Source organism: Carettochelys insculpta, chromosome 20 (assembly GCF_033958435.1).
Source record: "Carettochelys insculpta isolate YL-2023 chromosome 20, ASM3395843v1, whole genome shotgun sequence".
NCBI lineage: Eukaryota > Metazoa > Chordata > Testudines > Carettochelyidae > Carettochelys > Carettochelys insculpta.
In genome coordinates, this window is record NC_134156.1 from 1,509,533 (window position 1) to 1,537,277 (window position 27,745).

Consider the following 27,745-nt stretch of genomic DNA (forward strand, 5'->3'; position numbering starts at 1 on the left):
AAGATTGTTTGCTAGTTTGTTCTCTGACCCTTGCCACCCCCTCTTTGGTACAGCATCAGAGTTAAATTTAGAGCTTCCCATGGTAACAGAACAACTTCATTTGAAGAGAAATCGTGTTTCCCGAAGAGCAGCCTGTCTCAGGACAGTTCAAATACCGGTAGTTTTTCTCTTTACAGGCACATTATGGGATATGTGTTTATTTTATGTATTCCTTTATTCCAGCTCACTGCTTATCATTTCTCATGGCCTCCCAGTGTCAGATTACTGATATATGATACCTCACTTTCAAAAGTGCCTAGATGGGAGCTAGCAGGACAATCATTGTAGCTATTATTCACACAGACATTTTGATAATCACCACTTGATTGGAATGGTTCGCAATGAACCAGAATGCCAGTCCCACTCCATCCCTTCTCTGCAGGCCTGCAAGCTACAGGAAGTGCCGATGAGGAGTGCCGAGAAAGTGGTGGTTTGGATAAGACTCAAACCTGCCACAATCTGGGCATGTTTCACATTTCGTTACCAACTCACACAGAGCTTCTTCCCTAGAAGAACTACAGCAGGGTCTCAACCTGCGCCAGGCTTCTGTGTTTAGAACCCTTGTGAACGTTGATTTTTCATGAATACGGGGGTGACCAAGGCCCGGGGGAAGCAGTGGCTGCCGACACCCCTTTCCCGGGGCCCTGGAGAAGTGGCTGCTCAGCCACTCGCATATAATTGAACTCGCGAACATTAAGCTCATGAATCATGAGACTCTAGTGTACGTTGTTTAGAGACATGTGTTTTTCCGAATGTAAAAGGGCCAGTACTGAAGAAAACATTTGTGTCTCAGTGCTGCAGAAATCAGCCAATGACTGGAAATAAAAGGCAGCCCTTCCACTGATGTGAGGAGCCTTGCAAGAGGGCAGAAATGCTCCGGCTGAATCCCACAAGCAGGTACTGGATTTGTCCCAGCTTTCTGGGTCATCCAGCACGTTCCCTAGCATGGTACCTCTCATCAGCTGGCCTCCGAAGGGCTGGGAATGTGAGAAGCACTGGCTGGAATCATCATCCCTAGGACTCAGAGAGGTGGCTGTGTTAGTCTGTGTTTTTGTGAACAACAAGAAGTCCTGTGGCACCTTATAGACTAACAGATATTTTGGAGCATAAGCGCCCACGAAAGCTTATGCTCCAAAATATCTGTCTATAAGGTGCCACAGGACTTCTTGCTGTTCACCCCTAGGACTGAGGCTCTCTTTTGGTCACAGCGATGAGATTCTTCAACCCAAATGCAGTTCTGAGAGTCTCCTTTGGTTTCTGAGCCAGGAGTCGGGAATCACAAGGTATGTTCATGGTATGTCGGTTTGCACCGCTCCAGTGGAGTGGAGCATGAGTGAGTGAGCTGGGTTTTTAAATTGTGTTAAATAGCCTTGATTGGATATACAGGGTTGGGGTTTGGGTGTTTTTTTTAAGCTCATGCTGACCCTGTGACTTCTTGCCCTTTACCCTGTATCTGTGTGATTTCTACGGTTCCTCCCAGTTCAAAGCCAAAACATTCCCCATCTTTTGCTTCAGCAACCAAAATGCCTCCTCTCCCACTTCTTCCTCAGCTTCTGCTGGTGTCTGTGTCTTTTCTTTCACTTTTCATACCTTTGGCTGTGTGCTGTGTGTCTCAGGCAACGTTTCTCAAGTGCGGCCCTGGGGTTTAACCCCTCTGCCCTCACAGCAGCTCCTGGGCAGAGATATGGAGGGGGGCAAAGCAGCTCCCCTCCTGGCACTGTCCTGGGGCTCGGGGTGGGGGTGGGGGCTACGGCTCCTCCATCCCTCCCTTCTTGAGCCATGGGACTCTGGGGATGGGCTCTAGCAGGGCTGACCTTGTCCGGTGGTGCTGTAGTCAAATGGCAAGGAGCAGGGCAAGCCTGGGTGTGAGGCCACAGAAGGGAACTCAGGGCAATGAAGGGGAGGGAATAGCAGCACCCAGGGACTGATGTGGAGTCTAGGGGGCCAGAGTGTTCTGGGGGAGGCATCAGGGACCAGGGACTTATGGGGACTCCAGGGAACGAAGGAGTTCTGGGGGAGGCAGCAGGTGCTAGCGGTAGGGAAGAGAGGAGAGTTGCCAGATTTTTGGAAAACTGATGTTGGCCAGGCGGCCTCAGCTGCAGGGACCCAGCACGGGTCAGGGAATTTCCCTGTCAAGTCCCACATCCCCTATTTATACAAAATTGTCCAGTGGGACATTTCTGTGTAAATGCAGGACTCGAGAATTGTCAGGGAACTTTCCTGCAGGGATTTTCCTGCAGATCACAGGATGTCTGGCAACCCTAAGGGGCAGCAGGGGCCAGTGGGGTGGTGGGAGGCGCTCCAGTCAAAAACGGGAAACCTGGCAGCCCTAACAGAAAACCACCTCCTTTGTTGTCCTCCTGAGCCCCAGGTGGTGGGTGTACCTTCAAGGGGGCAGGGCGTCAGGCAGGGTGTTCCGGGGGGTAAGGCACTTCAGTAAGACTCCTGAAGACACAGTCTCTATTCCCAACTCTGCACCTGGGTGACCTGGGGCAAGGCCCGGGGCTGCTGCTCTGTGCCTTAGTTCCCCCTCCTGAAAACAGGCTACCTCACTGGTATGGCAGTCAGGGGTCCATGTCCAGCAGAGGGGGGTTTCAGTCTTACTAAAAATCGTGGCACATTCTTCTTCCAGCTCAAAGCAACCACCCACACTTCTTGCTCTCCTTGCAGGCAGTAGAGCACTTTGTTCACAGCGCACCGCCAGTCGAACTGAGTCTTTAAGGAGTAAATCTGTCATTTCATGTGAAATCTAACAATGCTGCTTCCGATCCCCAGGTTTGACTCTTGCTCACTCTCCCCCCCCACTCTCTCTCACACACACACACACACACAAAAGAGGTGCAGTTAACCCTTATGGTACTGCAATCCTGCAAGCACAGAGGAGAACAACTCCCCTCCTGTAAGATGCAGGAGCCAAGAAATGCGGAGTGGATGAGTGGTTTTGCTTATCACACAACAAAGAGAGATTCTTTAGGGCACACAGCTCAGAACCAGAACGCTGCTTTGCAACTACGTCCTAAGTAAATTGCATATGGAATGTTTGGTTATGAACAGCAATTACAACTTCAGCTCTGGGACAACAGAATTATTAGAGCTGAACTAAAATGCTGTCGTCTACCTCTCAGAAATGTAGTACTAACTGAGGATTACTTTACTCAGGAAAGGGGGATAAGGCCCTTCATGTATAGATGAGAGGCATTTGGCTGATGCAAGTTGGAATTACAACCCACTGTCTATAGGAGTCCCTAAAAACATTATAACAGTAGGGATGAGAAGCCAGGCTCCAAATTGCTCAGCAAAAACATCCTTCTCACATTTGCCTTAGAAAGGCACGACGCTGGCTGTGGGGAGGGGTGGGGAATAAAGAGGTGCCCCATCCCTGAGGCATCTCATTTCTGGGCAATCTTAAACACTTCAGCGACCGGAGACGAAATATGTCAACAGCCCAGCAAATTTTCATGTGTGTGTTAGAGGCACAGAAAAATGCCATGCACTGCCTTGGAATGGCGCCATGGCACCTATTTATCCTGTCATTCAACTGTAATGATCTCTGAGGGCAGGAGAAGCGCAGCTTGCAGAGCAAAATGAAGTTATTCCCTGGGCCAGCACGGGGCTTTGGAAAAAGCAGGGAGCACCCTGGCAAAACACTTACTGCAGCCCCCCCCAAGAATCACCTCTGCTGTGGAAAGCATCCACGGTAGCTGGCCAGCAAGTGACAGGGCTCCTTGTCTCCAGTCAGGCCATACCTCTTGGTATTTTAGCCCCAGCTGGGGGCAGTGGGGTAGGTTACCAGGGAAGACAATGACAACAAGGTGCCCCAGAGGCATCACACAGGCGGCACCTGCACATGGCTAAGGTTTCCCATCAGAGAGGCACACTTCCATCCAAGGGGGGCTGTTTCACCAGGTTTAATGGCAACTGTTCCAAGATTGTCGTGTGGCCCCCATGCATGGAAACGCAGCAACAAAGAGGTGGAAGAATTTGGGGCAAGCCATGCAGAGAGCAGCTTGGCAACCTCTCATATCCCTGCCCCTGTCACGGGGGTTCCTATTGGCAGCTCTCACTTCCCAGTGCACAGATTGTGAATTAACTGCAAAGGCTGCAAGGCAGCTTCTGGAATACTGAGCCTCTGCCCTAATGCACATAGCCTGTGAATACCAATGGCGGCATCTGCACAAATTCACACCCTCCTCAAAGACCTCTTCCATCTTTGCCACCCCCTTGAGCTTCCCTCCTGCTTCCAGCTGGCTGCATCCTTCTTCAACCCTGGAGTGTCTCCCTACACCTCCCTGCCTCCAGCCCCCACCTCCTGCCAGAACATCGTCTCCAGCCTCAGCTCACCTGTGGCTGGGAGATGGGACACGAGGAGCTGCCAGCACAGCTCCCCACTGGGCGATGCTCCTGCCCTGGCTCTCCGGCGGTGGGCTGGGGGGCAGGGCTGTCTCCCACAACGGCCTCGATGGTTCAAGGCCTCCATGATTCTCTGGAAACAGAAGTCAGAATGTGGGGTCTCTTCCTTGGGCTGCCAATAGGAGATGTGCCAGGAGCTGGCCGGGTGGGAGTGGGGCTGTGGGGCCCAGCAGAAGCAGAGGCCTAGGGGCCTGGATTTCTGAGGCACTGAATGGCTGTACCCAGCACTGTCGCCCCAGCCAAACGTCTGGACAAGGGCCCCCTTGTTAAGAGACTGACCTGGAAATCAGGTGAGCTGCTGCTGTTTGCGACTCCAGCTCAACTATTACAGCTGGGCACCATGTGTGATCCAGCATCCCATGGGTGCTCCTGGAATGGAGCACTCTGGGGTCAAAGCCAGCCCCCCACTCAGCCACTCCACTGCCACAAGCTCGGGGGGAGGAAGAGCAGGGGTGGTGGGAGAAGTGCGGACAGGGACACTTGAGGGAAGAGGCAGGGCAGCTGTGGAGCCTGGCATCTGGGGGCCATGAGTGCAGCCCCACAGATGATAGCTCAGTTTGAGAGTGCAGCCCAGCTACCACGGGGGTCAGTGTGCTCCCTCTGGCCTGTGCTCCTAGCCCCCTGACAGAGGCCATCACCCTGCCTCTGCCCCAAGCACTCCCCTGTCCCTGCATGGTCATTTCCAGCCCCTTTGCTGCCGCTGAAGCAGAGCCCAGCAGCACAGGGGCTGGCATTGGCCTCCCCTGGCCCAGCAAGTTCCCTGGTTTGGGATGGGGAACCTGAGGGGGCTTGGCCAGGAGGGTTCAATCTGTGATGCTCTCTTTGGGGCAGGGTGCGTTAGCCTGCTGGTTTCAGAACATTTAGCGTGCACACTAGCATTTCAGCTGCTGTCGCTGCTCACATCACTTGGGCTTTATGGAAAAAAGCCCAGTATGGCCAGGTTTGTGATAAAAGCACACGGCATGGGAACAGGGCTCTGCCTTGGCACTGAGTTTTGTGACAAAAGGTTCCCAAAGGTCCAAGCTAGAACCAGTGCCAAAGCCCTGGCCACAGACAGCACACTCAGCCCAAGCCAGATTCGCTGCAACGGACTCCATGAGCCAGGGCAGCACTTGCGAACCTTCCTGCTGCCAGCGAGATTTGCTGCAAGCTAGAGAAGGCATGGAATGTAACATCGAACCTAGACAAGACTTCATGGTTGGGATCTTGCTACCATGTCCACTAGGAAATTGTTCCTCTCATTCAACATGGGGAGAGATTCGTAATCAGATTAGGAATCTATGTAAAAGTATCTAGTTAGTATTAGATTTATACCAGAAATGATAAGGGTCGCCTACAGCCATGGGCCTCACCTGACAGTGGGCCTGTCTGATCAGACTTGTTTTTTCCCCTTTTGATACATACTACTGATAATGGGCCATTTCCACCCTGGCTGAATAGACCCTTGTCAGCTCTGGCCCTCCTTTTACTGGGATCCCACTCTTTAAATACTCCTCTGGACCCCCCCACTCATGCTTCTGACGAAGTGGGTCTTTGCCCATGAAAGCTTATGCTCCAAAATATCTGTTAGTCTATAAGTGCCACAAGACTTCCTGTTGTTCTCGAAGATACAAACTAACACGGCGACCTCTCTGGTACTACAACCAGGGTGAACTTCAGACTGCCACACACCACTGCTGAGGCCCCAATGACTGATTTTAGCAATGAAATACAAGCCCTACACCTGTCCAAGCAACTTGTGCATACTCCAATGACACTCCATCCGTCTGTTCTATCCATCCCATGTGCATCCATCACCCATCTACCTCCACACACCCCTGTTATCCATCTGTGCACCCTCATACACCCCCATCTCCTCAACTTTCAGTCCCCCAGCAGCCATCCATCTAGCTATCCCCACTTACACCAATCATCCATTGAACCTATCCACTGACCCCCCACCCCCAAGCCATCAACCTATCCCTGTACACATCCGTCTGTCTGTCCCCACGCACACCCCACATCTGTCTTCTGTAAACCCTGTGGCCTGAAGCTCCAGAGCAGTGTTGGGCTGCACGCCATACCTGTGGCTGATGTCGACCACCCCTAGGCACGCAGGGCTGCAGGTTGCTACCTCTGCTCTAGCGGGAAGGCAGCCGGCTGCGCCAGCCCTGTTGGTAAGCAGGGGGAAGCCCAGCGCAGTGTCAGGACCCCATGGGGGAGAGGGTCTCTGCTGCCATCTACTGGTGACTGGGGGGAGGAGACAGAATGAGCTGGCTCTCATGGGCAATCTCTGTGAGAACAGTAACAGAGAGGGAGCCGTGCTAGTCTATGTACTATCAAAACAAAAAGCAGTCAAGTAGCACTTTAAAGACTAGCAAAATAGTTTATTAGGTGAGCTTTCGTGGGACAGACCCACTTCCTCAGACCATAGCCAGACCAGAACAGACTCAGTATTTAAGGCACAGAGAACCAAAAACAGTCAGCAAGGAGGACAAATCAGAAAAAGATAATCTTGATGATCTTTTTCTGATTTGCTCACCTTGATTATCTTTTTCTGATTTGTCAACGCTGATTACTGTTTTTGGTTCTCTGTGTCTTAAATACTGAGTCTGTTCTGGTCTGGCTCTGGTCTGAAGAAGTGGGTCTGTCCCATGAAAGCTCCTCACCTAATAAACTACTTTGCTAGTCTTTAAAGTGCTACTTGGCTGCTTTCTGCGAGAGCAGTTTGATCGAGCGGTTAAAGTTCATCACTCTTTGGAGACAGGGGTACTAAGAGGTTATCGCTGGCCATGCATCTGCCTTGTAGCATCTACTGTAGGTGGACTGGTCACAAAGGGACTCTAGGGAGCTGTGGAATCTCCATCATTGGAAATGTTCAAGAGCAGGTTAGACACACACCGGTCAGGGACGAACCCGATGGTGCCTAGTCCTGCCTTGAGGGCAGGGGTCTGGATTCGATGACTTCTAGGAGTTCCTTCCAGTTCTAGTATTGTATGAAATACATTTCCAGTCTCCTGGCCAGGATTTCCAAGCCAGTGCTGAACACACCCTGCACTACCGGGAGGACAGAACGTCTGGTTTAATGCCAACAGGAGGCAAGGCCTCTCACTGATTATTCCATTTTCGTAAATTGCATAACATTTGTCCTCAGGTATTAGTGCCAAAAAATTACTGGCTCTCAGAGGAACTGGCCTCTTTTCGAGACAGGTGCTTCCTCAGGCATTTCCAGGAGCCAGCTTAAGTGAATCTATTACCTCCTTATCTCCCAGCTTCCTGGGGGACCTGACCCTCTCCAAGACACACACCTTCACTAGGGAAACACTGGCCAGCAGTGCTCCCTTTTATGTCGGGCCTGTGCTCATTCATGTTGGTAGAACAAGGCAATCCTCTGCATGCTCATCTCTGGGTCCATTGGTCACTGCTCCATCTGTACCACCATTCCTCTTTGCACAACTGATGTAGGTGATTAACAGTGGGACAAAACAAGCTATCCTATCAATGGGCTTTAGATGGTTCTTCGATCTAGCACTGTATGTGAAATCCAGCAAGGAGTCACTGACAGAATCAAGAAGAACCTCACAGGGCCCCAACTTTCATTCAAAAATTCCAGGCCAACCCCATTTGTTTGGGATAAGTTGGCCTACAGAGCTCTCTCTTAGGTCTCTGGAAGTCCAATGAGCCAAAGAAACGTTTAGTTAACTGCAGTGACGTTAACTGGACCAGAACAACAACAGCAAAATAAAGCAACCATAACATGAGGTAACCCAGTGAACAAGTCTCTTATTTAAAGTCTCTTATTTAAAGCTCCTTATTTAAAGCTCACGGCTTTCATGGGTTCAGTTTGGTAACTCCAGCCGAAACTGATGGCCATGGTAAGTTTCCTGAGCTCTCATACACAGCTTGTTCCAGACTTTAAGGTACAGTTCCCACACACAAATCACGATTATCCTGCATCTCCATTCACCACTCTTGCATGCCCTCCTCCTCTTGTTCTGCTCTTCTGGTCAATGATCTCCATTTCCACCAAGTTTTGCTCCATGCTACCTTGCTAGGAAAGGTAGAGGTCAGTGGGATGTAAGCGTTAGCTCACAGTTAAGCACATGCCTCGGTAGCCACCTGGTGAAGAAAGGTGTCCTCTACTGCTGTCACTGACCCAATGTTATTAAGTATTGGAGGGGTAGCTGTGTTAGTCTGGATCTGTAACAGCAATGAAGGGTCGTGTGGCACCTTATAGACTAACAGAAAAGTTTTGAGCACGAGCTTTTGTGATCACAGACTCACTTCATCAGATGCTGGTCTTGGAAAGCTCATGCTCAAAACTTTTCTGTTAGTCTCTAAGGTGCCACAGGACCCTTCGTTAATGTTATTAAGGTTCTACACAAACCCCTACCGACATTGTAATGCCAGCCAGTGACTGGATGTAGGAGTGTGCTGGAGCTCTCAATGTTTTTACAGCAAGGAGCACGTTACCACACAGAGCATCCACTGGATTTCTCCCCTCCTATTCACAACCATGCAATCATTTCCTATCCTGTTTGTCACAGGATGGGGCATCTGTCCTCCTGAGAACAATCCCATAATATCCCCTTTGGCAACTGCTACAATTGCTTTCGTGGCAATGTAGCTATAGAAAGCATTCAATAAGTGCAAACAGATGTAGCTGCTAGGGGCGAGGAAAAGCCACGCACCCTGTTACCAGCAAGGTCTCCATCCATCCTTAGGAGCCTCTGCACTAGAGAAACTCCTTTGCAAGAGAAGCTGAACACAGCAGTTACTAAGTCCTGCATGGCTGGGACACCTCCCGAGGGTCAGTGGGTTGGCTGATCTTGAAATTAGCCACCCTTTATAGGATGGAATTCAGGCTGGACATCTCATGGACTGGACGTGCACTTTGGATGTTTACTGTCACGTCTTGACATCTTGCAAAAGCAAACTGAGTGAAAGCAAGCTCTGGGCATGTCCCTGATGCACTTTAACCAACAACCCTTGGTGAGCAGGGAGATGTTTACACTGGGGGAATGTTAGAAGCTCTGCCTGTCAAAGAGCCCTGAGCATTCAGAACGGCAGTGCTGCTCTGTGTCCCACGCTGCCTCCTCATTTGGAACCCTACACCTGATGACCTCGCTTACAAACTTAGTGTCTTTCTCCTTAGCCCTGGGACTTTTATGTTGTGTTACAGTAATGGGAGGTGGGGAGGGGGAGTGCCCTTGGACTCTTCCTTTCCAGTTCATCCACCCCCTTTCTATAGTGGGGGACTGCGGGGGGTGAAGTTGAATGCAATACTCCAGATGTGCCTTCACTGGTGCTGTATAAAGGGGAACAATCACTTCCCTCAATCTGCTGGCAATGCTCCTACTAATGCAGCCCAAAATTCCATTAGCTTTCTTGGCAACAAGGGTGCACTGCTGATTCATGGCCAGCATCTCATCCATTGTAATCCCCAGGTCCCTTTCTGTCGAACTGCCGCTTAGCCAGTTGGTCCCAGGTCTCTAGCAGTGCCTGGGACTCTCCCGTCCTAAGTGCAGCATTCTCATCAGATTTCTTTTGTCCCAATCCTCTCATTTGTCTCGGACACTCCACACCCTGTCCCTACCCTACAGTATATTAGCCTTGGCCCCCAGGTTAGCATCATCTGCCAGCTTGTTGAGGGTGCAATCTATCCCCTGACCCTTGCTCTGTGGGGTGCTCACATTACGTAGGCTGTAGCTGCTGAACTCCGGAGCATGAGAAACGGCAGCATCCCAGTCCTTCCAAATGCCTAACCACGCCTGCTGATCTCTGGAGCAAGCAGCACTCAAGCCCTTGGACTAACAGAACAGAACAGAAATCGGCAGCCTGTGTCTAAAGGAGTGCAGGAGTGGGACCCAGCCCTCAGAGCAAACACAACTCATGTTCCTGCACTGATCAGCCACTGAGTCCTTAGGGCTGTTTCCAACTCTTTCCTTCATCACCTTCCTTCCCATCCCTGCCAGGCTCTCAGGTTGGCTCCGCTCTTGGAATACGACCAAGCAGGCAGGTTGTCCACAATGCAAACTTCCCACACCAACTCAGAAGCAACTATTGAGAATGTCTAATAACTGTCCCACCCTCTGCTGGAGGTTCCTGGGTCCTTCTGGCTGAGCTGTCCTGCCCTGCTCTCTGACACAGAGCAGCAGCTGAACTCTATGTCTGCCACCCAGGGCTTCTCCACCACTCCCCCAGGGAAACAACGGTGACTCTTTATTAACCTCTCCACCACAGGCCTCTTGCACACCTGCTGTGGTGCTGCCATCCATAAAGTTCCACTAGAGTCACAGGTAGAGCTGGAACATTCAGCAGCACAAGGGCTGGACACATTGTGTGGTACCGGCTGCACTGCTAGTGAATCCCAACTGCATGTATGCAGGAGATTCATAGGTACTGTCGGGGTCTTCTCCCTGGTGTCACGTATGGAGGCAGGACACATAAAGCTGGTTTGAAAACAATGCTGTAAGTGCATTAACACCATAAACAGTCTCAATCTGCCCTGAAGCTCCTATTTTCCTACCTTTCTATTTCCTTCCAACTGACTTGGAGTCCTGAAGAGACAGTATTCACCTACTCTCAACCTACTCCCTGCGCTGCTATTCCCACAGCTGTACCAGGAAGCTGCGATATTTTCGCATACCCGCATGCACTGTGTACGCTGCAGCTTCTAGTGTGTTTGTTTTGCTGTATAACCTCAGGACCCATCGTTGAGCTTAAGATGGTGGAAGTATCTGCAAATTGCACAGGTGCTGTCTGTTTACTTGTTTAAATGATTTTAAAAAGTGTCTCCAGGGTATTTGATCTGGTTTCATGAGGTAATTCCAGTGCCTGCTTGCAGAGTTCTCTGCTGCTGGAAGGGCCGTTGGCAGGCACAACTGTGCAGCTCTGCACCCATCCAGTGCTTTCAGCAGAGGTCAGATCTGCCTGGAACGTGGAGGGGGTTCAGCAGAACAGCTGAACACGCACAGCCAGTTCCCTGGCCGGGCTTTGAAAACGTGCCCCCGTCTTTCAGCCGGTGGTGCTGCAAACTGACCCTGCTTTCCCTTGATGCTGTGTCTAGGGAAGCTCTAGGCACTATCTTCCACCAGGAGCTGAACAGCACAATAACTAGGAGACTGACTTTGTTCGCTCTGAGATTTGCTGATGATCTAATTCGTGGTGGTTCTAATATTCCCCTTTTAATTAATTTGTTCCTTGTGCCTCTGCCTTTGTTCTCTGGGAGTCCCTCAAAAATTAGATGCAATACCTGCTGGAATCTAATTATAGAGGTTGGGAGGAAGTGATTAAGGGCAGAGAGGAGGCTGATCACCCTGCATATACTTAACGGGTATTAGAAGAAAGGAAGGCAAGGGCTGGTTTCTGCAGCAGAGAGGAGGAGACCAAAGCAGACGTGTCTACAACTAGAAAACAGGGAAATTTGGATTACAGAAGAAACATTCCTTGATATTCACCTGCCTTCCAAGAGGCCTTGCAGGACTTTTGGAGCTTTTCAGCTGTGCTCTAGCCAGTCCTGGTGAAGTCAGGTCTGTGTTCCGCTCCCCGCAAGGAGCATTAGACCACGGCTTCAATGGCGTATTCCTCTCCAGGGAGTTCTGTGCGTGTGCGATAGGGGAAGCAGAGTGTGAAGACACGCAGTCCAGGGGACTAGTGACCCAAGGCCCTAGCATAAGGACCGGATCCCTGAGAGATCGTTGCCAAACCAAACACCCAGGGGCTGCAGGAGTGGAGCTTGTTTGGTGAAATAGCCACAAATAAAAATATCGGGTAAGTTACACAGCTCCAGATGGCTCAGAACTACCTCCCAGGCAACGGTCAGCATTAGACTCCCTTAGGCCAGCTCAATGCGACCACTTACACTGGCTGAGCCTAGGAATGGTCCACCTCCCTGAGCGGCACAGGTGCACTGCCATAAGCACTAGTGTGCACAGTGCTATGTCGGGAGTGGCGGGGGGGTTCTCCTCCCCGACACAGCTATGGCCGCTCTCAGGTGGGGCTTTATGGGACAGGGCAGTGCTCTCCTGTCCGCAGAGAGCGTCTCCACCCTGTGCTGCAGCTGTGCCGCTCCAGCCGTACCTCTGCAGCACTGCGAGTGGAGACATGCCCTTAGCCAGCCTATCAGGTTGGGCTCGCTCGGAAAGGAACGTGGCCACGTGCGGGCACTGAGACTTCCCATTGACTCAGCCTGCGGCCAGTCTCCTGGGAACTGCCCCTCTATAGCATTGCTAAGCCCCAAAGGCGCTCAGCTGTCCCAGGTGCACTTGAAGGCTGTAGCTGGAGTGAGCACGTGCAGCTTTCTGCATGCACACCCCATACCACATACAATATAGGCTTGGCTACAGCACTCCGGGCTTCTCTCATTACAGCTTGGTCATAAGCTCCACTCTCCCGCCATGCGCACAATCACACCTGTGCATGGATGAGCACCACTGCTCACTGACACCACAACAACACCCCTGTGCAGTGACTGCCACCCAGCACAGCACGTCCAGCACCTTCATTCGCTGCACTCAGCTAATCAATCGCAGGCTTGTTCGCGTTCAAGTTCTTTTAATTGGTACAGGACTTTTTTCTGATTTTCACCCTGGGTGACCTCCTGCTTGGCTTTCGCTGCGTGATTTATGAGGATTCGAGAAGATGTATTTACCTGTAATGAAATCAGCTCCTTTGTTCCGGGGCTGAATTTGTCATGCTGGCAAGTTATAAAAGAAAAGCAATAATGTGGGTTGAGTAAGGAATGAGACAAGTGGATGTGGTAAACAGCCACCTAGGAGGAAGGTCTATATCCGTCCAGCCAGGCAAAAGGTGATGCCAGAGCCATGGCCAGGTACATTAGGCTGTTCAGCATAATCTGTACATTTGCTCTGCTGCTTTTACCAACCCTTCACCTGGCCAGGAGTCCTACGAGGTGTTGTGCCAAGGGACATGCCAGCTCCGGTACTGCTCCTGGAACAGGGATGCACCTAACGAACTATGACTGTGAGCTGATTTCTCTCAGTTAATGTAACCAGCCGCTTGAATGTGGGAGCCTGGCAGCTTTGTTAAACATTTCAAAAGAGCAGCTAGTAGCAGAAAAGATGGTAATAGCCAGGAGAGGCTACGAGAGGAGAGGAACTGAGGCTGTGATTGACTCCAGACACCCATTCACCAGCTTTAGGGAGTTCTGTAGAAGCCACGTGCATGAATCAAAAGAAAAGTGCAGGACTTCTGGAGACTCATGCTTGCGTAACCCAATGAAGAGTGTGCGACATGGACCAGAGGCCCAGATCAGCTGACTTGGGCTGGGGGGGCCTATAAAGTGGCAGTACAGATGTGTGGGTTTGGACTGGAGCCAAGGCTCTGGGACAGTGTTCTCTAATTTGTTTCCATCCATGGGTGGAATGAATTTTGTGATGAGCACCCAGGCATGTGCAGATGTACGCCACCAACAGAAACACATGCTGCCAGCTGTGTGCACCCTCCTAATCAGCTGGGTGGTACCTGACTCTCACCTGGACGGCCACCCAAGCACTCAGCTCACAGGGAACCCTGCAACCTGTCCTAGAACTGAAGAACCTAGAACCGACGCTCTGGCCAAAGCCCAAATGTCTACACTGCAATTCTACAGCCTCATGGTCTGAGCCCTGCAAGCCTGAGTCAGCTGACCCGGGCCAGCTCTGAGCGTTTATCACACTGTAGATACTGTTACCAGCCAGCCTGGGCAGACTTGGTCCTTTAGTTCCAGCTGCAGCTCTTCCTGCCTTTAGCTCTGGAGCCCTCAGGTCCATCTCTGCTCCACGGGACGACCTGGTCGGTAGGTCCCACACCACCTCCAGGCGGAGGGTTGTGCATAGACTGCTAATCTAGCAAGGAAATGGCTGCAAAAATTCCCCGGGAAAAGCCCCGTGCTATTATTGCAGAGTGAATATGTACAGAAGGGTTTGGGGAATGGTATAAGCTGTGTGTTTCAGGGCTTTTAAGCCAGTCACTAACTCCCAGGGGCTGCGGGAGCCTTTTGCCCCATAACTGCTTACTTCTCGCTCCTTCCTTTGGAGCAGCTGGCCTTGGCCACCAGCGGAGATGGGCTCCTGGGCCCTGGCTTTGCCCAGTCTGGCAGTAGCTGTGTCCCTGAGGTGCTGAGAAAGGGTGTGGAACATTCTTGTGGCTGAGCCCCTTCGGGGCAGTTACTAACTCAAACACAGACCCTGCATGGCCTGCAGCCAGTCACCTGCACTCTCTTGCCCCTTGCTTAGCAGCCTCGAGGCCCTCGATTGCCGTTGGAATTGGTGGGTGTTAGGAGTCAGGGGCCGGGGGCCTGGCCTTCTGCTGAGGGTGGTGTGGAGCAGAGCCACAACAGGTAGGGACACAGGCAGCAGGCCCTGCAGGTCAGCTGGGCAGGAGCCTTCGGAGGAGACAGATGCCTCCTGCCTGCTGCCTGGACTGGGCCATGACAAGGACGGGCCACAGCAAGCCACCGCTGGAGACACCAAGGAGCTGCTGGGACTGCCACTGGCGGTGCACTCGGGGCAGACAGAGGACAACCTCGAGATACAGGCACACGCTGAGGGGCGGGGAAGGGAGGGGAGGAAACAGCCCAGGGTTACCAGAGGGTAGCTTGGTTGCGCTGTTGCCTGTGTGTAGCTCAGCACGTGTTGGGATGGATCCCTGCTGACCCAGTAGCAAAGTGTTCTGCCACCCATAGGGCCCTGGGCCGGGACCAAGTGGGGTAGGGAGGGTCCAGATCCCTCAATTCCCTGCTGCCAACCCCACCCCTGGGACGGCGGCAGCGGCGGCATTTCTGCTTACACCAGGAGCCCTGGTGTGTCCACCACCCCACAGAGCTAGAATGTCGGACTGTGCTGGTTTTCGCCAGTTACACAGGAAAGAAAAGAAAGGAAAGCCTCTGAAGGCTGCTGTGTGGTGCCAGGCTAGAATGGGCACAGGGCACCAGGCCTAGGCAAGGGAGAGAACTCAGGTCAGAAACCAGCGCTGTGCAGTCACAGCAGACACCAGGCCAGTCCCAACAGGAATGTCCCCTAGGGCAGTCCCAGGTGGGAAGCCCACAAAGCATGAATGCCTGCCTGCAGCTCCCTTGTGAGAACCCCCAGCAGCACTCCCCTCAGCCTTTCAGAGGGCAGACAGCCCTGGATGGGTTAGTCTAGTACTGCAGTGCACAGAAACCCTAACAAAACAGGGCCATGCAGTCCTGGCAGCCCTGCCTGCATCTGGGCTTCTCGACTACAGCCCTATCCATGTCCCAGCCATAAGAGCTGGCCCTAGGGGCCCCGCCAGGAAAGCCTCGCTCCCTGGGGCTCTCATGGTTCCTCTGGATCCAGCTTTATGGGCCTGGAAATCTTTTCTGCCAGCTTTCACCTACCCCAAGTGCTCCCACCAAGGGGGGGCTCCCCATCCTAGCTTCTTTCAGCAACCTCCTTCCCCAGGCCACTCCCTTACCTCGCAGGGCTCCAGATACTTCCCACCCTCTTCACTGACAAACACGAAAGCTCGGGGTGCCCACCATGTGGCAGTGAGAATCACAGGGGCATTAAGCCCATCAGAAAATTACAAGTGCATGTTAGCAGCATAGGGCTATTTTAAACACCCCCTCCCTGCATAGTGTCCCTCCTGTGCTGTGCAGGGATTCTCCTCACTCCCAGGACTCTGTAGCCAGGAGGAAAGGAGTCTCTGCCAAGCCTCTGGCATTAGTTACAATCACCCAGTAAAGAAGAATGCTATTCAGCTGGGCTAATGACGAAATGTGCTCTCCCCAGCTGAAAGCTCTCTGCATTCCTTGGTCATGCTAATTCAAAGAACTCATTTATTGCAAACCCATTAAAGGGCCCTGATCAGAAAGACACAGCTTAAGCAAAATGCAGAGTCCCTCCACTAGCATCTGTGTAGTTACACCAGTGACATCCAAGGCTGCTCCACAGTCTGCACTGGGAAGCCCATGGTCATTCTGTCCCTGATCTTCCACTTTAGTTCAGCTAAATGCAATTACTTGCATTCGGTCCTCCTAACCTCTCCTCTTGCCTGGTCCCTGATTAACACCCCCACCCAATTACGCTGCAATTGTAGGGCCTGGATGCTTTTCAGACTCCAAAAACAGTCCGAGCTCCAGACTGAAACCATCAGAGACTCCCCAGAGTCAGAGTCATAGCCACAGATTATGGCCTGGGAACAAAGGTGGGGAGTTGGGAAAGAAAAGCTGGGGCTTAGCTGGACTCTCCCAATCACTTGCTGACAGCCTCCTTGCTCTGTCCCTCCCTGATAGGACCAGTTTACTAACAACAGGCAGACGGCTGGGCTAAAGCAATCCATTCTGTGTCTGCACCTCCCTGGCTTCACACCTGCTACCGGCTGCAGCCTGGGTCATTATTGCTTTGCTGCCTTTTCAGCCTATCCAGGGTTAGCAGACTGGGCATCTCACACAGACCCTAATGTGGATGCTGATGGCCTCAGTCAGCAGGTGTGTTCTCTGGCTTGTTTGTGCCGCTTTCTGAGTTCTCTGCTGTTCAGGCTGCTTGTCTCCTGAAGCCTGCAAAGAGAACTGACAGCTTTCCAGGAATCTCAAACTGTCTGCTCTCAGGGGCATTCACAGCCTGTTTCTTCCCCCATGTGCTGCTTATATTCAGGCCTAGGCATTAGAAGGGGCAAAATCTCCACTGATAACCTTCCTCCACCTTCACATGCAGAGGTGAGTGATCTGACCAGACACTGAAAAGACCCCCCCCACCCCAGGAGATTACCAAGAGTCCTGGGGCTCTGTGTGCTGGGCCTGCGGGAGAGACACATTGGCCCTGGTAGGGAGGGGGAGCCAATGCAGTCTGCTCAGCCCACAAGAGGGAGTGGGGTGTCCTTCCCCAGGAGCAGGCTGGAGCCAGCCAGGGAAAGGCTGGCAAGTCCCAGGCCTGAGTGCAGGTTTCCCCTGAGAATGGGCCTGTGAGTACCTAACAGCAAGAAACCTCAGCTAGGCCTTTCCTGCTCCCAATATGCAGAGAAGTGTTGGGAAGCCCAGCTCCAAGCCAGCCTCCGCTCACTTGCTGGAGTGGGGGAGGGACACCTATCCTGCTGCCTAGCCCAGGCGCTGCCACAATGGGGAGAGGAGCCTTTGCAGGTACTGCAGTGAGGTGAGAGAGATGGGGAGTCCCTCTCCTTGCAGCAGTCCCGAAGCACCCGCCTCCACTCCAGACCCGTCCCTGCAGTCCCACCCCATAGCTTGCACCCCTCTCCTCCCAGCCACAGCCTTTCCCACCAGAGCCCTCATCCCCAGCCTCACCCCAGAGCCCTCCGCACCTGGCATCCAGCCCTGAGCCCCTCCCCACCACATGGAAGCACCGATATGAAGGCAACAAGCATACAAGCAATCCCACTTGGGGTGGGAAAAATTATGGAGAACACTGGATGTGTCGGGGGAGGGTTTGGGACACGCCCCACACCCTGAAATACATCCTCAAGCCAGAGCTCAGGGCCAGGGGATTTTGTTGCTTGCTGCCATTAAGGCTGGGGAGGGACTTCCCACACCTGAGTCCTTTTGCTGCGGTGAACCCATCAGCCACGTTGCTCACTGCTGCAGCAGGCAGAGGGTCGTAGCTCTTCGCAGGACGTGGCCCTGAGGTTTGCCATATCAGGTCACTGACTGGGGAGACTCACAAGTATTATCACATAGGCACCAGTGATCCTGCCAGGAGAGAGCGGAGTGGGGGTGGAGGCAAAGTGACGCCCTGCTGAGGGCATGGTGGGGTCCAGGAGAAGCCAGGCCCATCCATCAGAACCGGTAGGAGGCACTGCTAGGGGCATTGCATTGCCCTGTCTCCAGACTCCCAGCTACGCAAGGGTCAGAGGAAAGGCAGGGAGCTCTCGGGACAAGCGTAACAAAGCCTGAGCCATGTTACCACTTAAAAATGTCCTTGCTTGAGAGCTGCCAGATGTTGCAGCCCCCCTCCCCGAGAACGCACTTGTTCCGCTGCTGAGGCGAAATCCAGGGATTTGCGTGCAATGTGCTCCTAACACGTCCCAGCCGTGCCTGAAGAGAGGGGCCCCGCAGCAGTGCTAGACACCAAGGCTGCGCTGGGTACCTTACAGTGCCATAGAAGACATTCTGGCCCAGGGCAGCTGATTTGGGCTCTGGCGGAGGGCCAAAAATGAGAGTGTGGGTGGTTGGGCTCTGAAATCTGCAAGGAAGGGGAATCTCAGAGCCTAGCTCTCCACACTGCAATTTTTAGCTCTGCTTGAGCTAGTTGGCTGGGGCTGAGGCTCAGTGCCACAGGGTCTATCCTGCAGTGAAGACGGACTGAGTATTCCTGGTGGCCTGCCTAGCTCTCCAGTGCCCCAGAGGCATCCGGGTGGGAAGTATTTCCTGTGCTGCTATTGCTGAGTCCAGGCAGAATTCGACTCCTTGGGGGAATTCTGCGCCACTGCAAAACGCAGAATTTTGCAGAAATGAATATGGTGCGCACAGAATTTCCTTTCCCCCACAGCAATGGGCTGCAGCATTGCTGGTGGACACTAGGGACCACAGGACCCAGATGAGCCCAGCTTGCACACAGAGGACATGGGTGTGGGGAGAAAGGGAGACAGAGGAAGCCTGACAGCTGCAGTTTCCAGAATGCCCTGGGGAAGGAGAAGGTGCTGTGCACAAATCTCTATGCAAACCTGTGATGGAAAATCCAGCTGCTTCTTTCTCTGGATCCCTGTGCTCTGGGGGAGGCAGGCAGGTGTCTGGGCTGGCTGGATGCTATGACTGGGCGCATGGGGTAGCAGGTTTAGGAGTGTTGGTTGGGGGATGTGGCTGGGCCCTGGGTAGGAAGTAGTTGTGTGTCTGCCCTTCTTTCCCCTCTTCCCCACCCACAGCTGGGCTCTAATGGGGATGAGGGAGCAGAGAAACAGGAGCTGGGTAGTTATAGGGGTTTCATTACCTCTCTACTTCTGGGGGATTTTTGTGCATTGTTACAGACATACTTGCTGACGGGTTTGGAAATATATTGCCGAAACAATGGAATATGGGTGCATTGTGTTGTGTTGTTTGGATTAATAGAATGTGCAAAATTTTAAAATATTTATAGAACCACAGAACACTAGAACTGGAAAAAACTTGAGTTGTCATCCAGTCCAGTCTCCGGCCCTCACAGCAGGACCAAACACCCTGATGTCCAGCCCAGGGTGCACTCACCTGGGACGGATAAATCACCTGTGGCCTGACTCGTACAATTGGCTGCACAGATCTCCCGCTAAGCTACCATGTTCATCCACCTGTGCACTGCTCACCCAGTAGCCAGTTCTCCCTGCACGCAGCCATGCTTACATGACTGTGGAAGGGGCACTTCAGTTCCCAGGCACCCCTGTAACCATGGTTCTGCAATGGCCTGCCTCAATTTCCCCCTTAGTGTTAACAGCCCACTCTGTGAGAAGCTGAACCCTCCATGTAACTGCAGTGTATCTCCACTGACTGACACATTCGGCGAGGAGCCCCTGCAGGGTGGTTTCACGGCTCTTACCTCAGAGCCCCAACAAAACACAGAAGTCTCAAAGCATCTGCACTCTAGCAGCAGCTCCTTCCTCTGCAAGACATCAGGCCTCTCTGCTGCACCTTCCCAGGCCAGAGAGCTCTGTACTACCATTTACTTGCCCACTTTGCTGGGAGCAGCTTCCTGCTGTTCTTTGATGGGGCATCAGCCTCTCTGCAGGCAGCTCATTAAGACCCACACCTCTGTTCCTGTGGTGAGCAGGCTAAATAGCTGGGGCAGGCCAGCTCCAGGCAGGACGGGCTGTCCCCGTTCAAGGAGCATCACTCTGAATCATCCTCTGGCTCATCAGGAGCTTGTGAAGTGTGAAGGCAATGCAGCTGGACCCGGTCTGTGCAGAAGGGACTTACTCAGGCCTGTCTCGAGAGGCCAGGGTGCAACCCGGACAGCTTGCTGCAAGGAGCTGAGAGAGGGGAGAAGAGAGGAAGGGGCCTGCCAGGGGCCGGAACTGTAGTGGTGTCACAGGGTAGGTGGCTGGTTGGTGGGAAGCCTTGTAGAAAGTCCCAGGCTGGAGAAATAGTGTTTTGCTCACTGTCTCTGTGCGACTGTTCCCATGTCGGGGCAGAGCCTCGGTCTGTGACAGCAGTGAGGGAGGTGCTTTCCAGCACCCCAGCAATATTGTAGCTGGAGGAGGCTGTCAGTGGAAGCATTTTAAGGCTGAGAGCTAAGGTGCTCGCATGGCTCCTGGGCGCTGACAGAGCAGCAACAGATTGTGTGAGAAGGCAGAAACCATCCGTCCAACCAGCGAGATGACACCTGGCTGCCAGGCCCCCATCACTCTGCCAAAGGCTGCCCGGTGTGTGCTGGGACCAGCAGCCATGGAACGGGGGACAAATCACTGCACAGAGGATTCTGAGTACAACGTACATTTTTCACGGTGTCACAAGTCATCTGCCCGATTATTTTTCACAGGCCAATTTAACTGTAGTCGATAGAGGTCACCAGCTGGCTATAATAAGCTGTCAAACCGCTGTTTTGGGTAATGGAAGAACACCTTGGGGTTTGCTCTTCACCTGCAGGCCTCAGCCTGCTCTTGCGGCCCCTTCTTACGCCAGGGTCCCACACTCGCAGCCTGCGGGCCACCTACCACCTGAGCAGTTGTTTCCACAATTGTCCTATACGCGGCGGTTGGCGCATGAGTCCCTGCAGCCTCTTGGGTGCGTACGTGGGAGGGCTCTACCCTGCATCTAGGGCCAGCCCCTGCTCCCCCGCCCCTACTTCTTCTTGCCCTTGCTCCCTCTCCTGGGGGATGTGGCCTTGGAAATTACTGTGCTGTCTGGCATGGAGTGGCAGCAGGCCCTCCTGCACTCACTGAGCTGGCAGGAGCCCCAGGGAAGCAGAGCGACGCAGCAACCTCTGCTCTGCCACCATGGCCTTGGCCAGTCGGGTTGCTCTGCTTTACACAGACTCACCCAGCACTGCAGTAACACACACATGGCCAAGGCCATCCAGCTGTATGGCCCAGGCTGGCACCTGGCGGATGCTCAGACAAGCTGCCACCTAGCGGGAAGTTCTCAGGCCCAGCTGGGGGAAGCTGTCTGTGGCCAACTGGGGAGTTCAAATGAGCCCTGTGGTTGGAGGAAAGTAAAGCAGCATGGGGTGGCCTTTCACAGAATCAGCCTTATGAAGACCCCCACTCCTGGCCATTGTTAAGGTGGACTGGGTTTATTGCTGTGATGTATGATCACTCAATGGTTACCTGTTCTGTACACTCCTCTGGGGCACTTGGCATTGGCCACCCTTGGCAGACGGGACACTGGGCTAGATGGGCCTTTGGTCTGACCCAGAGTGACCATTCTCACGTTCTTTTCATTTCAAAGGAATGAAAACTGAGCCACCAGTAGAGGGGAGTGAAATGAACGTGCTGCTGGAGCTCCTTCCCAGGTTTCCATGCCTTGGGGCTGTGTTGCAGGTGCAGAGTGGCTGGAAGGTGTTGGCACCTGGACTGCGTACTCTTTTCTGCCCACTTCGAGCTCCCTCTGAATGACGACATGAACTGCCCTACATCTCTGCAGATTTCTGAACAATCCTTGGCAACCCCATTGAAAGAAAGCCACAGGGCACATGCCCAGGGCCAAGGGAGGGGCAGTGGGAGAAGCCAGGGAGCTGATTGTACTTGCTAGGGGAGCAAATCAGAGGCAGTCTGGAGACTTGGCAGAAGGACAGGGGAGAGTTGGGGAGGAGGAAGTGGGAAGGAGAGAATCTCCAAAGTTTGCCTGCGTTCAGAGGACCTCCAAGGAAGCAGTTGGACTCTGAGGAGTTCTCTGCCCTGCACATCACTACCCCCTCCTACACAATCCATGTGTGCTCTGGCCTGCCAACAGCACAGCAGGGCTTTAATGGCAGCTATCACCACACCACGGGCAGTGTCCCTTCCCTTGTCTGGCTAGCAGCAGATGCTAGTTACAACTTCTGGAAGGAGGGGGACCATCTCCAGCACTCCTTTTGTCAAGAACAAGCTCAGAATATGCCCTTGGGTTGCAGAAACTGCTGGACACAGCACTCTGACGGTGCATGTCTCTGGAAAATCCTGGCTAAACAGAGCTTTGCCATGAACGGTTTTCTGCATTCAAAGTGGTAAGCCCACGAACTGGTTGCTCTTCAGAGCTGCAGGTCCCAAAAGACCTAATTGGGCAGCTGGCACAGGAGATTTGCAACCCTATGAAATGGTCTCTGGCTACATGAACCGAGGCTGCCTGTCCCAGAGGTGGAGCTCCCCAGCTGTGGGCTGGTCCCGGGTTCATGCCAAGCTCACTGGGCTTGTTTTGTGTTGGTTCTCAGAAATCTGGGGCTCACGGGGGTCAAGCTGTGACTTCCAAGGCTGCATTTGCACCTCTGCACAAGCACTGCCCAGCACAGGAGGTGCTGGGAGGCAAAGGCAGCTTTGTGTCGCTCTCGGGGCTTTTGATCCTGAGGCCAGCCAGAGGTCTGTGTCTGTCTGTCCTGGGCAACAGGTATCCCCAGTGTTCCAGTGAGAGCTGAACCCACCTGGGCAGTCTCCCAGCACACAGGACCAGCCTTGGGTGGTGCAAAGCAGACAGAGAGGACCCCTCGCAGGCTCACCTCTTACAGAAATGTTGCAAAAAGGCAACTCCAGGGGGCTGAATCTCTGCTCCCTACAGGACTGCAGCCAGCAGAAAATGCTGGAGTATAAAGGAGCCTCAGAGGGGGGGCAGGATCTGGCTCAGGGAGAAAAGACTGTGCACATTGGCACGTCACTGACCTCACTGGAGCCATGCTAATTTACACTAGCTGCAACTGTGGCCCAGGGCACTTTAACAAGTTTTATTTTGGTTGTGGCTGTGTGGATTTGGGTCTGGAAGGGAACACTCCTCCACACCACGTTGTTAAACCCCTCTCTCTCTCTCTCTCTCTCTCTCTCTCTCTCACACACACACACACACACACACACACACACACACACACACACACTTGCGCGCGCCTGTGCTGGTTCCCTTCTCTCTCTCTGAGCCTGGAGCCACTGCTCACATGCTACACTCCCCAAACACCCTGTGGATCAGCAGGTTTCCTGATGTCCACTCAGTCTTCCTTACCCTTGTCCACAGTTGTCTGCTACAAAGGCCAAAGAAGCATCACTGCCTGCTGAACAGGTGTCAGATACGGGCAACGAGCAAAGGCCCTGGCTGCGGGGAAGCGAGTGGGAAAACACACAGGACTGTCTTCCTCAGGGCTCCAGGCGCTGCAGTGATGAGCGCATTAGGGACGCGAGTAGTGAGCGAGATTAGATAGATGCTCTGGAATCTCAGACTGATCCGGCTTCACCTGTTGTTTACAACAGCAAAGAGTGAAATAGCAAGAGGGCTGTGTGGGAGGGAGGGACGGCTCTGGATGCAGCAAGTGCTGTGGCTCATACTAATCAGATGGTGCCCGGCTGGAGAGGTGTAGCTCCTGCTCACCCAATCTCAGGCCCAGCTTCCCCCTCTGCCTGGTGGTCTGGCTCCCAACATCAAAATGGCAGCCCACGAAACAGGAATCACAGCTCCTGGGGACGGGCAACCGGGGGGAGTGCCACAGCCGGAGGAGGGAAAGGGAAACGGCAGCGTCGTCAGCTCTTGTTGCTAGAGCACAGAGGTGCCTTCACACCCTCTTGGCCCCCAAGCCTGCTGGGAATTCAGAGGGAAACGAACACAAGCTGCTTGCCAGAGCCAGACTTTCACGGGTCCAGGCGGAAGCAGTACTGCACACCTGCAGAGACCTCCCACCAGCCTCAGCAGCTTTATCTGGGCAGCATTTGCTTATGGTCAGTCCCACTCTTCCCTTGTGAGGTCTGTGGACGTTTTTCCTCAGAACTGCCCAGCCTGGCCCCCGTCAAGGCCTCTTCCAGCCCCATCTGCGTAGAAGGAGCTTTCCTCAGCACGCTCTTTCCCAATCCAGATTCGGAATGATTATTCTCCAACTTTGCACTCGTGGCTCTCCTGCAGTTCCCTCCCTTCCTCTCTCCTCCTGCAGAAACCGCATTAGCACCTGTGCTGTGCGCTGCCATGCAGGGTACTGCCTGGTGCTGCAGGCGCAGAGAAATAGCCAAAAGAGCTAAGCAGAGAGCTGTGAAACCTGACCTGAAGTGAGTGTCTGTGCTCCTGACCCAGACTGTTACTCACTCCTTGGAACACACACCTGGCCTGCCAGTGGCTGAGGAGGCACCAGAAACTGCAGACAGTGGAATCAGCCATTGCCCTAGTAAATCTGCCCTTCGGCCCTGCTGGTACTTTCTGTCTGTGATAGGCACCTTATTGTTGCATCTCAGCCGGCTCACTGAGCCCAGCTGGGCTCATCTGGAACCAGACGGGAGCTCCTCGTCTCTCCTTCTGATTCTTTGCTGGCCTGAAACAAGTTCCCTGCCAAATTATCTTCCTTCTGGAGACAGCGCCATTTTGTTCATTAGCCTGCAAGGAAGCCATTGGACCCACCCTGCCCCGCTCAAAAGAAGCTCAAGCCTCCTGAAGACTAGGGCACCAAGTCCTCTTTAATTCTGGTGGTTGTCTCCACCCATTAGAGATACAGTGCCCATTAAATGCCAGAGCCCTGGCCGCACAAACATCCCGTCTCCTACAGACAGTGCAGTGCACAGTTCCTTTTCCACTGGCACTCAGTATTATTCAGTTTCTTTCCCAGGTAAGATTCCACTGGCTAGATCTGCAGGGTTCACTAGTCACTGATCAATAGTCCTCCTGGGACCTCGCAGGCCCTTTATTCTTAGCAACATGTGGGTACGCTAGAGCTCATGGTCAACTGATCCAGTCTGCTTAGAATCATGACGTTGCTGTGAACAGCATCTCTTTAACCATTCCCGCAACACAGCCAGGAAAACCTAATACAGGTTGAACCTCTCTAATCCAAAACTCTCTTGACTGACATCAGCCATAATCCGGCATGATTTCAGTTAGCTGGATGACCACTTACCATGGGTGTGGCCAAGTTTCACGTGGTCTCATGGACTAGAGAGATTCAACCTGTAATTGATAAGTGGATGTTATTATCGGAAGGGACCATTACAATGATCTGACTTGGCCTGCTGCATAAATTAAGCCATCGAATTTCACCCAGTGATTCTTGTGTAAAGCCCCCAGGTTTGGGTTGAACTACAGTGTATTTTTAGAGCAAGATCCTACCGTCATTTAAAGAGTTCGTATAACACCAAAGCCAGCACACGCCTGAAAAAATGTGCCACTGGTCAACTACCCTCACTCTTAACATTTTGCACCTTATTTCTTGTGTGAATTAGTAAAGTTTCAGCTTCCCAGCACGGGATCTTGTAATGCCTTTGTCTGCTAGTTCAGAGTCCTCTCCTGTCAGAAATCTTCTTCCCATATATATATAAAATAAGCAGCAACAACAACAATTCAACAGTACACATAGGAAAAATATAAAAATGTGAGAAAATGGCAACAAAATAGAAATAGCAACATGGGATGCATGTGAAGTTCTTGCAACTGTTCTAAAAATTAAACTACCGCAGAAGTACAGATTTTTGTAGATGCCTTTAAAGCCAAAGGAACACAAATTGGATTTATTCTCCAAGTGGCTAGCTTCCCAAACATCAGCCAGCTACAATGGGACTAATTCAGATCCGTGGGGTTGGGAACTAGCAGTCAGTCGATGGAGCCCTTACCAGCATTATCACTAGTGAGGCAACACAGCATCCAGAGGGCTCACTCAGTTAAGGTTGTACAATGTGTGAAAACCAACCGTACAGGGGTTTGTGTGACAGTGATGCAACCACCATCCATCTTTCCTTGCGGTCCCCTTCACGTACCAGGAGAGCATCAAGGCAGTTTAAGAACAAGTCCTTAGACCCTTGAAACTAACACTAAAAACAATCAATCCCCCTATGTAGGGACACAGCCTTGCACAGTACTGGCTCTCTCTGTGCCTACTGGTTTCCCTGTGAAGATCCCAAAGGCATTATGTTCATCTGGTCTGGTATGATCTCCTGTCCTACAGGCCAGAGACTGTCACCCAGTAACTCCTGCCTCAAGCTTATCTCCTCACTGTATGTGATTGTATCCTGTAGGAGGACACCCAAACTCAGAGTAAAGGCTTCAGCAACAGAGAATCCACCACCCCTCACTCCACAACATAGGTGGTCAGCAGCCTTGCCAACATTTAAAATGCCCTCTCTGCAATGATCTGCAGGCAGTGAAATCACTCACCAATCCCTCAGTCTTACACTGCACATTGTATCCTGCCCTTCCAGAGCACTTTACTGAAGGGGGAGATGAAGCAACTTGTTCAAGCCCACCCAGCCAGTCCTTGGCAGAGCCAGGACAGACCCCACGTCTCTTGAGCGCCAAGTCAGCCCTTTACACTCTAGTACCTGTCCTGGGACCTGCGGCCTGCGTCTATGTGCTCCTGATATCAAGATCAGGGTCATTTGCCCAAGCTTCCACATGCAGCCTTTTCCTGCCTGGATGAGATGTCCTCGTTTTCCAGCCGCATAGTTCATGCAGCCTGGGCAATACTTCACACTGCCTATTGGGTTGGAGCCCAGGGGGCTATGGTAAATCCTCAGCAAACCCCTCATGTACTTGCTTGTTACCTCTTCTCTTCTGCTCATTTTCAACGAGCTGTGGGAGCAATGGGCTGGGTAGGAGCTGAGTGGAAGAGAGACACTTACCTGGGTTGCTTTTCGAGGTGCGCACGGGGGTGTAGTGGTTTTTGGAGGATGTTCGGACAGGCGTGTTTTCTTTGGGAGGGGTATCTATGGCCGAGATAGTCTCTCTCTCACAGTGTGCTATTGGGATTGGCCCCTGCTGCCTTAGGATGTCTGCCAGAGCCCTGGAATGAAAAAAAAAGAGGACACAACATGTTCACAGAACAGCAAGACTGACATTCAGAGGTTTCACTTGTTCATAGTCTCTCTTTGAGCCCTGCTGGTGCTTTGGTTTCTTAAGGGAAAATACAAAGGCAACAAAAACCCTTGTGGCTTAAGAGCTACGTGTCCCTCCATGGGTACGTTCCTGAGCACGGCTCCGTCTGATTACAACAGAGTTTGGCTATTGTTTAATCTTTCACATGCATCTACTAACTCACTCAACCCTGAGGTTATGTTCTCTCTCCATTGCTGCCCTTGCTGGCGTTGCTACTGCTCTTGAATTGCTTTGTGCAGCAGTGAACCTGGCCTTCATAAAAATGATTACTGGACAGACGGGCTCTACAGGCCAGGTACATAAGTACAACAAGAGCGCAGTTCCTCAACTCAGATCCTGGAGGCACCTGCTCGAAGGGAGTCTGTCTCACTGCGCTTCAAGCCTGGCTTTTCCTACCCACAGCAGGGCCAGTAAGGGTCC

The 27,745-nt window shown here is 52.6% G+C and overlaps 1 protein-coding gene across 1 annotated transcript in view; it reads right to left on the reverse strand.

Moving 5' to 3' along the window:
• Window positions 1-27,745, reverse strand: part of SHISA6 (shisa family member 6) — a 201,838-nt gene that overhangs the window by 158,595 nt on the left and 15,498 nt on the right. Inside the window, exon 2 of the mRNA XM_075015000.1 lies at window positions 27,073-27,233. Coding sequence (XP_074871101.1) covers window positions 27,073-27,233 — 161 coding nt within the window. The remainder of the gene's footprint in view (window positions 1-27,072; window positions 27,234-27,745) is intronic.